This window comes from Leptinotarsa decemlineata, unplaced genomic scaffold, assembly GCF_025532065.1.
Source record: "Leptinotarsa decemlineata unplaced genomic scaffold, Ldec_3_MD MMD2_tig00000010_RagTag_RagTag, whole genome shotgun sequence".
NCBI lineage: Eukaryota > Metazoa > Arthropoda > Insecta > Coleoptera > Chrysomelidae > Leptinotarsa > Leptinotarsa decemlineata.
Window position 1 is genome coordinate 11,905,280 of NW_027412538.1, and position 15,466 is coordinate 11,920,745.

A 15,466-nucleotide genomic window follows, 5' to 3' on the forward strand; every position below is an offset into this window, starting at 1 on the left:
TTGAAGTGAATTCTGTTGATTTGTGTCCTTTGTAAATAATAGCGTACGATCCTGTAGATAAGACTGTAGTAAATTCAACAGTTGACTATCGAAATCAACAGAAAAAAGTTTATTCAGTAGAATTTGCTGGTTCAATTTTTTTTCACCGTAGTGTGCGCTGGTCAGGCCCTATCTCCCGAAGCCCCGATACATTCGGGAGGGCGCGCCAGCATTATCAACCAATGACCACTCCCTACACCGCAGGGTAAGTGATCATTGGGTCGGAGAATTGTGTGCCCTGAGCAAGCGCAGTGAGCCAAGAATGACAGCCTTCTGCATCTGTGCGGCTAAGATTTCTGCCGTAGTGCGGCAAGCTGGTATGATTTTAAAATTCGAGAGTAGAGAGGACACCATTGCATCAAGGACTCCAATAATCAGAACAACCATCTTGACAGAGTGATCTGGATAGACTCTGCGGAGTTCGAAGAGAAAATCTCGATATTTTATCCGTTTTTCCTCCTCTTTTTTGACGATATTCGTCTCGCCAGGAGCTGAAAACTCCACGACAAATATCGTTTTGCTCTGGTGGTCGAGAAGGACTACATCAGGCTTATTAGCTTGTATGAGCCTGAGGATGGTGAACGAATAGTTCCAATAAATTCGGCACTTCTCGTTCCCCACTACGTATCAGTAGGTTTATTTTTGTGGTCGTACATGTATTGGTGGTATTTTTCGCAAAACTTTTCATTGAAGACATATTCACTACGTTTATTTTAACTTAAAGTATCTAGTTTTATGGAAAAATTTGCCTTGAGCATGCTGGTGGACATTCTAATTCTTTTTTTAGTTTTGATATCATTTAGAAATGAGTACATCATTGAAGTCTTGAACATGGCAACGGCACCGAATTCCGTCCAGTTATGAGTTCCTTACTATAAATCTCATTAAAGATGTTGAAATAATTATGTAATTTCTAATCAAATTATACATGTCTGAAGTTTAATACGTTTATTTGGAAATGATAAAAATAAAATACTCTGTGTTTATTTCAGTTTTCTTATTTGCAAATTGAAATATAGGTGCAAAAAAATAACAAGTACACCATTTTCCGTCCGAGCTGTGACAATTTTACGTGAATCCGTCCACTCGAATACCGGATTTCGACCAGCCATGGAGTAAGAAGGAAAAGCTGAATTATGTCCTTCTCACGAAGTGATGATTTCGTAAAAACAGAAGATCATCACTGCTTTATTAACGAACGTGAATATCACATGAAATTAAAATACGAAACGTAACAAAATTTCTCATTGATTCAGTATGAAAATAAACTAATATTTTTTACATGTCACGAGTTCAGTGAATAAGAAGTGTAGGAACTATTTTCATTTGCATTTTTTGAGGAGACCATTGACTTCAGGAACATAGACACCACGCTTAGAAGCTAGTATAATAGGACTTTCAATTTTAGATATAACATCAGTAATTTCATAATTCAAAATATCGTCTTTCTCTGGCCATTTCCAGAAGTTTCCACTCATCGTCATGGCCTTCTTCAAGCCATTATCTAATTTATCCAGTACTATCCCAGGGAAATATTCTCCTTCCTACTGAATGGTAACGTAAGCTCCTTCTGAATATTCTTCTGCTTTATCTTTTTCCTGTATAACTACATTTTTTGAATTTGAATTATCTGCTCTACTTTTCAATTTAATTTGTTGATGTTTGAGCTTGTCTTTTCTTTTTTGAGCTCTCTCTAATTTATCTTTCTCCTTGGTCTGCTTTCCTTCAATTCTTCTTTGGTGTTCCATGAATTCGTCACGTATAGCAACTGTTGGGTACATTTCTGCTCTTTTAATTTTAGTTTTATTTTCTATGCCTGCCTTTTCTTTTCATCATTTCCTGGCCAGAAAAGATCCTTCTTCAAGGGAGTTGGATATTTTGAATTCTCATTGGGAGTATCACCTTGAATAATATATTTCATTTCAGAATATGAACAGCTCAATGTCTGTCTGTTCTAGTTTATTTTCGGAATGAACAGTTTTGAAGTTTTCTCAAACATATTTAGCTATACGCGATTCAAACGTATGAATATTGAGTGAATGAAAAACGCGCACTATCTCAGCATTTATATGTGAGTTGGAACTAATATTTCGGATATTTCATATCGGGCGGATAGAGGAGGTAGGTCGGAAACCTGTACCATTGCGTTACATCCAAAATACAAGTATTTCTTTAGGAATATCATTCATTTCATTTCCATTGAAATATTATCTAATCAAATTGAACTGACTAACAACACATTCTTCCTCATCACATTAGATTCTGCCAACAACAGAATATTCGAGTATCTTCTTCTTCTCTTTTATCATGTAATGGCCTCAGCTACTAAGACAATAACGTATCGACTGTGTATTCAATTGTCAGCTGTCAACTTCGAGTGATGTCTCCTGCCTCTTCTTCTTCTACATTTTTTTAATATTGATTATTTGTAGAAAATTCCGCTGCTCACCAATACATTTCTTTGAGAATGATGATATATTTTATCTAAATATTGGAGTAACTTGTGTTATAAGAGTCCACTTCCGTTCTGCTGGTCACTCAAAGATACTTTCCAAGTTTTGTAAACTAGTCAGCTGAAACTGTCCTTCAACTGTTTTCCGGGTTCCGCTCCGTGTTCTGTGTTTTTGATCCTCTCAAGGATTTTTTTTCAACGTTTCGGCAAATTCTCATTTGCCATCCTCCGGTGATGTCTGAAATTTAGAACTATACTGATTAATTCGAACACTGTTTCTCCTGTAAGACTCATATCATCGATTACATCTTGTTCTATCAATTTGTTTCATTTATTGATTTTATCTTTTTTTTCAGCGTACGGAGCGTGATGCACAAGTATCTGGAGAAGAAGAACGAGGTGAACTTCGATAAAATCTTCCATCAAACGTTAGGTAAGTGCCCTTCGGCTTCGCACTCATCTGTTTTGTGGGGTGGAACTTGAAGAAAATGTTAACCGCTGTAAAATTTCGACGATATTCTAAATCGAGAGAAGTTGAAAGATGAGGGAAAACGACCTTCACCTCTGACGTTCGTGAGTGGAAATTGGAAAACACTTTCCCGAGATCAGAGGTTGGCAAGGGGATGGTTGGAATCGGGGGAACACGATGACGATACAAGCTTTTAGGGTTCGGTATATACACTGCAAAAATTAATCTTGTGAAATCACATAATATTGAGTTGGGATTTTTGTAACCAACGTTAAGTCATGTGATATCACAGGGATTTCTGTAAACATCATATTACCAAATAAATGCGGTGAAAACTCCTTATAAACATACGCATTGAGCCATGTGATTTTACCATACAAGTACTGTAATTTCCACAATCTCCTTTATAAATGCAGAGCATCTAATGGCTTATTATGAATGCATTACAATACTTATAATGTAGAAATATATGTTCACTCGTAATTGTCATTTGTAGTATGCCATAATAAATCCCTAATTCACGCGAGTTATAATGTATGAATCACATAGTCACGTGTCTTGGAGGGGATTTTACAAAACATATCACGTGAATTGTACTTTACATGGAATCTTCTGTGATTTATTTAATTTTACATCGTATTTTTACTCAACTCTTTGGTTCACATATAATATTCTGTGAATTCCATTATCACGGTTTTTATTGTGTAAAATTGAAGTTACCCTATGAATATTGCGATAATTACAGTACAGGGTCTTTCACGACGAGCGTTCGTTAGGAATATATGGAGAACGATTCAAAATAAAAATTTGAAGTTTTGTAGTGGTGGGTTTTACAAAATGGCCTTCTTCTCAACTAAAATGGTTTCAACTTCCGGTCTCTTTCCGTTATACCGGAAGTTGGAGGAAACTTCCTTATTTCAAATTGAACACCCTGTATTTTATTACATGTTTGAATTTCTCAGCACATTTTAGGCCCACTTTGTATAACAATGCCTATTCCCAAATTTGAAAAAATCGTGTTTCATCAGTTTTCTCGATGTTATGTTTTAGGTGAAAATTTCGACCACCCTGTAAATTATTTTCGAAAATTCGCTGGACCTGATTATGATTTGATACTTGAGGTATGATTCTGTGAAATTTCACATTTTCAACTGTTACTGTCTATGAGTAATGATTTTTTCGGAGTGGTGCTGTAACTGTCAAATTTTTCAGAAAAAAATTAATATCTCGAAAACTAACAAATTTGGGTATAGGCATTGTTATACAAAGTGGGCCTAAAATGTGCTGAGGAATTCAAAAATGTAATAAAATACAGGGTGTTCCATTTGAAATAAGGAAGTTGCCCTCAATATTCGGTATAACGGAAAGGGACCGGAAGTTGAAAATATTTTAGTTGAGAAGATCATTTTGTAAAACCTACTACCAGAAAATTTCAATTTTTTATTTTGAATCGTTCTCCATATATTCCTAACGAACGCTCGTCGTGAAAGACCCTGTATATATCCATGTTTTTCACAACCATTTTCAACAGTGTACTGGGTTGCCTATGTTTCATCAATTTCTTGCAGAGTAAATAAAATAGAAATAACATTTGTATATCTCAATCTGAGAATTTACTCAAAAACATGTCTGGCGAGGGTTCGTGCATAATTTCGAAAGACAAAATTCTGATTTGGCAAAAATTCGATTGATGTAGTATTGAAGGATGAAAGATCTGTCGTAGAAATAAAAAATTTCTTATAAATGGTCGAAATTTAGATTTTTTTTTCAAGTAAAACGCATAGGTCAATAATTACCATGTGGTTTCAATAGGATGGCGCCACCCAGCTCATGCCAAATTGGATATTCTGCACTGGTGAGGGCATGGTCATCCCACTGGCCACCAAAATCGTCCGATTTGACCCCGGTAGATTTTTCTTGTGGGTTTTTCTCAAGTCGCAGGTGTATGCGAATAAGTCACAAACCACAGCGGTCCTTAGAGGCAACATAACTCAAGCCATCGGTCAAATTCAGTCTGATTCATGCGCCAGAATCACGAAAAATTGGACGTTTTGGATGCGCTTCAGCCAGAAAAACCGTGGCGGAAGTTTGTACGATATCCCACACATAATGGCATATATAGGTCTCTCAAACCAATAAAAAATTTCGATGATATTTCACACACACTTTGTTTCATTCAAATTTAAAGATAGGAAGCGCTTAATAGAAGCGTATTTCATTATCGTTATTTTCGATTTGTGGGCAGTCTTCCAATAATAATGTTTCTGTACATGTCATTTCGTAATACTAAAAAAGTATGCGTTAGGATTGCCTATTATAAAAACTCTTGAATTCCAATATGCATTCGTCCGATCTAAAAATAAATCGTCCGCCAACGAACGCGAATACGAGTGCAAGTTAATTGAAATCGCGATGTTCGATTTTCGCAATATAATATTCGAAGCGGAACCGACGAATGCCAGAGTGTGTAGTAGCAATCACATTGACGATTCAACCATTATTCATTCCGTTCAGAATTCATATCTCTCTGATGGCTACCGCCAGTTATTTGACAGGTCGTATGGAACCTTATGAGGCGCGCTGAGGGCCGGAAATGGTCAACTGCCGGCGACCGCAGTTTTGCCTATACGGGGTGACCCATCGAAAACGACTCGGCAAGTTTTATGGCTTTTTATGGGAAAATAGAAAACCTCTTACTCTTATGCTTTGGTTGGTTTTCGGGTTTTGCGCTGGTATTCTTCGGTTACAATCTCCAAACGTTTCAGCTGCAACTGCGGCAGTCATCTTCAGTAGCGTGGTGGAGGTTTCTTTTTGACGTATCAACTGAAACTTTTCAGTTGGTGTCACATCCAGGGTACTTCCTCTGGTATTTGACGATGAACAGGCTCATGCAGAATAGGGTGGACAAAAATCTAGAACTCGAGCTACATTACGTACGTCCCTAGTGTAGGGGGTGTTCGTGCAAATTGGGGGAGTTCAACGAAAGCAGGCAGATGTACTAGTAATAGGGGGGCTCAAGCGGGGATTTCGGGATTCACTAAAGCGCGGCAGATTAATATACAGGGGGATACCTTGTACCCTTTACCTCCACCAAATATGAGCCCCATATATAAGGCCGCCTGTGAAAGATAAAGGATCAGATTAGAAAACAAAATGATCATCAGAAATTCTCGATCGCGTCAGATTAAAGTAGGGTGTGTTAATTACATGCTAAAAAGTGTATATTCCAGTAATCTGACAATTTGAGAGTGACGTAAAGAAAGGGGAGGACAGCAAATTTGTCAAAAAATAACGTCATATCGACATTCTCGAGCGTAGCTAATTTTTTTTTTTATTCTGAAGGAAATAATTCAAGGATAACGAAAAATATATAATCTGACGATTTCCGCAATCCGAAATAACAAAAATTCGTCGATAAAGTTTAATGCGTGCATCTGTGTGATACCTATATTTTCCTCTCCGAGTTTCTATTCCTTTTTCACTTTTTCTCTACTCTGAATTCTGTTGCCATGACGCCATCACAGCTGATCACAGAGACTCGTTCGTGATGAAGATGAAGATGATTAATTAATCAATTCATTGATGGATGCAGCCGTTACTACGTGGTAGGAAATCATAATGAAGGAAAGATAAATGAAACTTTCTATTGTTTTTTACCACTTTTATTTGTAACTAACGTTACTGCAGGATATTTTCAAACTTATACATTGTATAAGTAACTGCAGTAACGTTAGTTACGAATAAAAGTGGTAAAAAACATAGACAGTTTCATTTCTCTTTTCTTCATTAATTATTCAATTGATTATATATTATAAATACAAGTATTCTACTTAAAAAACATACACTTATTTATTTGCATGCTATTTCCTGAGCTTTTCAAATAATTAAGTTCAATGATTAAAAAAATAAATAAAAAAAAGTATTTTTTTGTCAGATTAGGCGAATCCCTCTAGATAATCGTCAGATTATGAGACAACACGTCTAAAACATAAAGATGAATCATATATATCTTAATCTGACGCGCTTGAGTATTTCAAAATGGTGATTTTTTTTGCACATTATAGTAATGGCCGCGAGTTTGCGTCAGATCGAAATCGTCAGATTATTGAATGAGAGCTTTTTCTTTGTTGTACTCAACACCCCCTTAGAAAATCTGACGCGCTCGATTAAATTGTTTTTCTTTTCACTTTTAACCCTTACGTACAACCACCCGCATCATGCAAACGATCAGATTAACATAAGAACTTCATTGAAAATACATAGGACATTGATGCTATCACTATCTGACGCGCTCGAGTATGTCCATGCAACAGTATTTTTTTACATATTTAAAAATCTATAGCCGCTTCCCCCATCGATGAAAAGGTATATATTATATAAATTTTTTTTCTTGTTATCATCTAAGCTTTGCAACCGAATATGTCTCAATGACGCTCGAGTAAATCCCCATTTTGCATCGTGGGCTCCCCTGCTATAGATAGCGCTTTAAAGAAGTAGGGTGATAATGAAGCGTGAATAAGAAGGCCAGAAATAACGTGACGATGGGTAATAATGTTGATGATATTATAGTGATAGTGGTACTTTGTAGTTTTTTTGCCATAGATGGTGGATGGCCTTAGAGGGTTGAGTTCTATATATACCGCAAAATTCACAATTAAAAAATTATATTAGATAATGAAAATGCAGCTATTCTATTTGTGTTTCGGCTCAAAAATCCACTTTAATATGTAATGAAGCACGTGCTTCTACCAGGAGTTACAGGAGTTAGCCTTGAGCAAAGGTATGTCAACCCCAGCATAACTGTGATAATCTCCTTCACCGGGAGAAAATTGGACGATCTAACGCCACTTTCCGTAATGGTGAGGGTACCTTGTAATATCCTCCAATCACGATGGACGTTGTTCACAGTTGGTGGCTGAGGGAGCAGATGTCTGTCAACCCCAGCAAAACTGATAATCCCCTTCACTAGATCTATAAAATTGGACGATCTAACGCCACTTTCCCTCAATGGTGAGGTCATTCCATTTGGAACGGAGGTGAAATATCTTGGCATTGACCTTGATAAAAACTACCTTGGAACGCTCACTTGTAAAAAGTTTTACATAAAGCCACACTGTCCCTATGGACAAATGGACATGTCGAAGGATTTGTGGTAAAACTTGGAGTTTAGGTCCCAAACAAATCCATTGAATTTATGTGAAGATTGTCAGACCAATGATTACGTATGGTGCAATTGCTTGGTGGCCGAAGGCTTTACAGAAAACGGCCCAAGCGAAGCTCTCTGGCTTACAGAGACAGGGTTGTCTAGCCAACGCAGTGGTGCCATCAGTACCACACCATCAGCGGCCATGGAGATCTTTCCAGATCTACTTACCTCCCCTCCAAATTTTTCTGCAGAGAGAGGCTAGATGGACTGCATACAGACTTGTGTACATTGCCAATTGCACAAATCAATTTATTGCAGAGTGTAACAGGCTATTGGTTGACACTGGAAGTGACAGCATTCTGGAAATGACCTTTGACTTCATGCCTCCAACTGTCAACTACGAACTGCCTTATAAAGTACTATTCCCGAGTAGAGAGGACTGGATCCTCTGGGAGAAGGAAATTTTAAGAGCAGATAGTTGTTGGTTCACAGATGGATCAAAACACCTTCCGGATCCGTTGCAGGTGTTTTCAGTTGCAGACTCAGGACAGAGATATCAACCTGCCTAGGAACCTAAGCGACTGTATTTCAAGCGGAAATTAACGTTATTGAATTGTGTGCGGAGAGATTGGATGAATCCAACCTCATACACAAGTCAATGAAAATATTCCCGGACAATCAAGCGACGTTGGAAGTTCTTGGCTCCTATACTGAGCAACGTCTAAATTGGTAGCAAATTGCAAAAACGACTCTCCTCGATAGGAAGACTTAATAGATTGTCTCTGATCTGGATTCCTGGCCATACTGGCCTGGAAGGCAATGAGGCTACCGACTCCTTTGTAAAGGACGTATTGCAAGCAGCTTCATCGGACCATAACCTCGTCATTAGCATCGCTTCAGGCTTTGCCAAACAAAGATTGAACACCTGGATGGCAAGAAGATTTATGGACTTCTGGCAGAACCTTCCAGGATTGACTCACTCCAAGGCGTTTATTCATCCTTTGAGGCGTGATACCAAACAGTTGTTCGACTACAATAGGGATGAACTACGATGTCTAACAGGCCATCTTACAGGTCACTGTCATTTGAATCATCACATGCAGAGACTTGGACTGTCGGAAGACAGTGTGTGTCGTCTCTGTCTGGAAAATGATGTAACAGCAGAGCACATACTATGTGCCTGCCCCGCTGAGGACCGAATCAGGTTTTTAGAGTTCGGCAGATCCGTTCTCTCACCATCTGACCTGAAAGACCGTTCACCATACAAACTAATCGGCTCCGTTAAGAAGCTGGGTTTGTTTGGTCGAGTGTGAATAGGTGTGAGCCACAATAAACCCTTGCGGGTTGCGGTTGAGGTTCGAATATACCCACTCACTCTGTACCTAACCTACCTGTGCCAAAGCTCATTTCCTGGTTTTTATGCCTGACGTTTCGTCTATTACTGCGGTAAACTCCATCAAGGCCGATGAGGTAACAGTCGAAGTGCTCGAGTTGTTTTCAACGCAGAAACTACAATGCTGGAATTGGTCTCCGGTTTTATATCATTTTATATGAAGTAGATAAAATCATCTTCAAACCTGTGAAACTATAATTCGGTTATTCCCGTTTGGAAACTAATCAAAATGGAATAAATTGTTGATAACTATACGAAAAACTAGTATTGGGATAATGTCCTCGATCACAGTAATGGCTGAATTTTATCAACATTCAGTTCTCTTAATTATGTAACCATACTTGTAGTTTTTGTTGACAATGCACGAAAGAGAAAGGAATGCCAGGTCATTAAGGAGTCACTTTTAATTGGGTTGATTTCTGTTCGAAGTTTGCTGGAAGCAGGTGTAACGGCACAAAATGGTGAACCGCATATTGAATTATCAAATTGATTTATACAGGGTGAGTCGTAAAAGTTTTGCGTACGAAATAAAAAATTTGAAAATGAAAGTCTTGCCTTATTTTATTATTGTATACAGGCTAGATTTTTCAAAGGTTGACAAAATTCTTTTCAATCCTCTTTTTGGGACTCTGGAATTATTCATTATTTGATATTATTTACCCCAAAAAAACTTGAGAAGTTACTAAACGGTGTTAATATCAAACCACTTCAAGCTGAATTCTGCGAATTCATGAAATGAGAAAATTCAATTTTCTCTTTTAATTGTTGTTCGTACATGCTCTACGTGGACGGTAGAATGTTGGAAAAAATGTTTATATGTAGATAATGAAATGTTGGACCTAGCCGTGCAAGTGGAAGAAGAGCGGTTTGTCTGCTTTATGAATTTCATTATTGTGGATTTCTCTTTACAATGACATAAAATGATTTTATTACATTCCTTCGGGTTTCAATGCAAAGCGGACTTTTGTAGACGTTCCCAGACTCATCCAGTCTTTATGACAGTAATAAAAATGTTATCTCATGTTATGATGAAACATGGCCGAATAGAATTAGCGAAGTGGATTGAGAATCGTTTGAATTCAGCAATTTTTTGACCAGAAATGGAGATGTGTCCTCCCGAAAACTTTCATTTACGGTTTTATAGATTGTATTTTCATTCGTTTCGGAAATATTCAAGGTGGAAAGTTTTCATTGGGAACCCTGTATTTACATAAAAATTTTGTTTGATACATGTGGCTAGCTAACCAGGTTTATGAAGTGAAACTTCTTTAAGCGCGCTTGACTTGGGGAGTAAGCTGGTGAATGCGTGACACTAGCGTTACAAAAAGTGTGATCGGGCGAGGCGAACGTTGAAGTAAACCTTCTTGACGAAGTGTGACCGAGCGAGGCGAATGGAAATTGAGAGGGAGGTATGAGTTAGTGAAGATTGAAAGAGAGAGAGAGAGAGAGAGAGAGAGAGAGAGTTACGTTTCGTATATTACTATAGGGGCAACATAGAGACGTGCGACCACACATTTACGGTCGAGTAGGCTCTGAAGAATTTGGAGAAAACTATCATACGTTGCCACTAATTTCAGCAGGAGATTTCAATATTAATTTGGCGTCCGAAGACGGACACGTCTTGGTGAACTTTCTACAAGATAATTTAGAACTACAAATGAATAATAATCGAAATGAGCCTACCACAAGACATGGAACAACAATCGATGCAGTTTTCTCTAGATACCTTTCTAATTTTCATTCGAAAACATATGTATCTTATTTCTCATACCATTAGCCTATTGTTCCGGTCTTAGAATCAACCACAGTCATTACTGAAGTATCCGATAATGAAAATAATAAATAGAAATGAAAAATCTATTCAAAAAAGTTAATTTATGAATGAAAACCCACAAGAAATTTGAATAGTATAGAAAATTAATATACGTATCTTAGGGTGTTTCATTTTAGGCGATATTTTTCTTCTTGGTCCTACCTCCATCAGTTGTTATAGATTTCAAATTTCTCCATCGAAGGTTTTTTTATTAATGGCATTTTCAACTCCCTTAAAAATATCTGCCCCAGTTGTCGTGCCGTGAATACTATCAATATCAAGAAGTTCTTCATACACTTCATAGCTTTTATCTACTCCTCGAATAAAAATCAACACCTGAGCAGTATCTGACACATCCGTTGACTCATCCAATGCTAGAGAAAACCACTCATGATGTCCATTTTTGTCAGACAGTTGAGATGATATATTTTCTGCGATGTCTTGCACCCTCCGAGCCACGGTGTTTGCTGACAAACTGACACTTTTAAATAAATTTACCTTTTCGGGGCATATTTCTTCGGCTACTGCAATCAAGCATTCTTTTATTATTTCTCCATCGGTGAATGGTTTGCCACGTTTTCCGATTTCAAGAGCCACACGAAAGCTGGCGCGAGTTGCAGACTCTTGTTCAGTATTCGCTTTGGTAAACAGAGATTGCTGCGATTTGAGTCCGCGTTTCAAAGCTTCAAATTTTTCCTTCCGCAAACTTCCTGTATACTTGGAGTAACTTTGAAGATGTTTCGATTAATAGTGTCGTTTAATGTTATAGTCTTTGAGAACAGCTATGGTTTCATTACAAATTAAACATAGCGCCTTATTACTGGACTGAATCACAAAATACTGAAAGTTCTGCATTCACTGTCGATTTTTCGCTTCTTTTCCATACTAACAAATCACACATAAAAACAATAAGTCAAATCAAAATAGTTTTATTGACGGGTGTTACTTTATTTCACAATAGACAGTTTCGCTTCCTTCACCTTTCCTACGCAGACTAACTCGCAGTTGCGCTGCTAGCCTTTTTATATGCAATTATTACTGCCATCTCGAGGTGATCGGAATACACTAGCTAGAACCAGAACTTTCTCGAACCAACGCGGTAATTCCAAATATTTAATTACGCCTTATGCCATTTAGCGGGTAGCTGAAAAAGATAGTACATAGTACCACTACTCGCCACTAGATGTCGTTAAGTGTCACAATACACAATAATTGAAATGCAAAAAAGCATAAGTTTGCTTAGATCACGCACTTTGCGACTATCCTAGTCTAGAAATATAGTTAAGGGCAGAAATTGGCCCTTGGAACAAACTGAAAAAATCATTATGGCCCGAAGGCTTCAAAGTTTGGAGACCCCTGCTCTAGATCGAAAAATAAACCGAGCGTCTTAACACTTGAAATATTAAGTATGGGTATCATTGGATTCAGAAAATTGTGTATATTTCAAAAATGTAATAATATACAGGGTGTTGTATTTGAAAATTAAACGTTGAAGTTGAAAAAATCTCACATTACGTCAAAAAGTGCCTCTTTGTAAGCATAATCAATATTAATAGTTCCGTAAAAATAGGTGAAAGAATAAAGAAAAAAGGAGGGTGTACCATAAGTCTGTGTCACACGATATACAGATATACATATATACACATATATCAAAAGATTAATCCAAAATGTATACAATGTACAGAATAAAATTATTGAAGAATAAAACAAAACAAAGTGATGTGATATTGTTTAAATTATATATAAATAAACTGTGGTGGATTAAAATAAAATAAAATGCAAAGCACAATTAATACATGCAGTTTCATCAAATGAAACAAATTTTTTTTGAAATTGTAAATATTCAATCTTACAGTAAATATAATTTACAATAGACGCTGTTATTTATAGATTATAATTTCTATTTAGTGAATAAATATAAGCTTCAATGTATGAGTACGAATAGTCAGAATTGGCATCACGCTTCGATTTATAGCGAAGCGATGACACATGATTCAAATTTTGTTTGTTACTACCGTAAGAACTTCAGGTTTTATTTTCTAAAATTTTTATCATAACTATCATAATAAATAATATCAATAACAGAGAATAAATAACACCTATTTCCACTCGTACAGGCAAAGTTCTTATGTTGAAAATTACTACTGTAGTTTTCAGTTGAAAAGCAAAAGAACAGCAATAAAGCTTTTAATTTTGTAAGCTAAAATAATTTTTTTCCTCTCACACACGTCGCATGCGTTGAAAGAAAATAAATATAGTTTAAAAAACTAAAAAACACGCTTTTAAAGAACATCGATCTAAAAAGTTAAAAATATTTTTTTTAATAAGCTTAAACAATAACGAACGAAAAATACTAGTTACAACTGTCCCCGGTCTCCCCTATTTATATTAGTTCATTCAAACAAATTTTCCAGAGATTACGGCAATTAAACAATAAGACTGTTTATGGAAGCTTGATATAATCCTTAACAAAAGTGGGTACAATGGGTACAAATTAAACAGAGGCGAATCATTTAACGCTTCACTTCACAATGGACCATGAAATTTCTTCAGTTTTGTTTTGCTTTCTCTTGGGAACGGTTTAAACATTAAATCCTTTCTGGCAAAACCGCGATTGAAGAAGAGGATTACGGGGCATCCTGGCCTTCTATTTTCATTCACTAGTTTTGCGTTGATAAGTTGATTTTTTATGTGCTACGTATGATGAAGTGATTTGTTTGCGTTTTCCTTATTGGTTTTCCTTCTTTGCAATTGCTTACGTTGAAATTTCAAGAGACCCAAACCGATTTACACAAAATTCAGTTCTCCACCGATGCGCCGACTTATTTGTCTTCTAACTTCTCCGAAATTTTGCGAACTGCAATACATTACACTCGAGTTTTAAATGACTTGCTCTTTGCAAAGTTTAAATATACTACTCCTGAGACGACTTTTATTTTTAGTCGTTCGCTAACAGGAACAAATGGCAACGATAGATTTTCCATGTTAGGCAATATAAATTCTTGCGAGAGCTTACAACGAATTAGGAACCACTTGAGATGAATCGACGTTGTTTTTGTGACTCTGGAAGCAGGCAGAGATAGATACCTGGTTCATTGCCGGAGTGGGGTTTTCTTTCGAAGGGGCATGAAAAATTGGTGAATTAACTGGTGGTGGAGTTGTCGTTGATAATGAATCAATGTATTGTGTCCGATGATATTAGAAATCACTTTCGTTCCCGTATAAATCTTTTTATGAAGTACCCGTCGAAGTACTTTCTATTTGGTATATGTTCCAAAACTAGTATTGCTGTCCAAGACCCCACGTCTCGGCCCCACGTTGGGCGCCGAGACGTACTGTTGCAGTTTAAAAGAGTTCAACCTTGAAAAACATTCAAAACTCAACCGCCCTCAATTAATACGTATTGTTTTGGACGGCAACTTCTCAAAATGTTTAGAAAAAATAGCTTACCTAAACATCGAGCGAAATTCGTTTCGAAACAAAAACTTGTAACGTACTTTCTGTTTTGCATTTATGAATAGTTTTTTTACTCTGGATTGTTGGTGGATGGACAACTGAGTCCAAATGTCGCTATCCCTATCTAACCGAATAAAATTAAAAACAGATCGAAACACCTAGATCATAAATGCTCCTGAGCGCTTGTTTCATCTAGTTGACTAGACAGAGAGAACGTGATTGCCCAAGTCAAAAGCTCCCTCTATAAAGACTCCGTAGGAAGTCCGTAGACTCCGTAGGTCTTTGTAGGGGGAGACTCCGTAGGGAGTCTTTGTAGGGGTCGCGCCCAACACCTCTACTTTTTGTCATCACCCAGTCGACCAATAAGAAGCTAATGCGCGCACAAATTCAAATTGTTCTCACTTCAACGCGATTTGGGCGTCGAGATAGGACCTCGAGTTGGATCTCGAGTTAGAATGAGGTGCCCCCAAAAATTTTTGAGTCCGGATTGGGACCACGGTGTGGTCCTCGAGATATAGGACCTGAAATGGGTCTTCCAAATATGTTACGTTGAATATCGCCAAGAAAATTTGTTGGGCCTCGAGATAGGACCTTGACTTGGACTTCGAATTGGCCCTCGAGTTAAGCTGAGGCATTTCCCCAAAAAGTTCACGTCGAATATCCCCAAAAATTTTTTTGGACTTTGATTTGGGCCTCGA

The 15,466-nt window shown here is 37.2% G+C and overlaps 1 protein-coding gene across 1 annotated transcript in view; it reads left to right on the forward strand.

Moving 5' to 3' along the window:
- Positions 1 to 15,466, forward strand: part of Gprk1 (G protein-coupled receptor kinase 1) — a 184,305-nt gene that overhangs the window by 27,255 nt on the left and 141,584 nt on the right. The window contains exon 2 of the mRNA XM_074171556.1: positions 2,848 to 2,924. Coding sequence (XP_074027657.1) covers positions 2,848 to 2,924 — 77 coding nt within the window. The remainder of the gene's footprint in view (positions 1 to 2,847; positions 2,925 to 15,466) is intronic.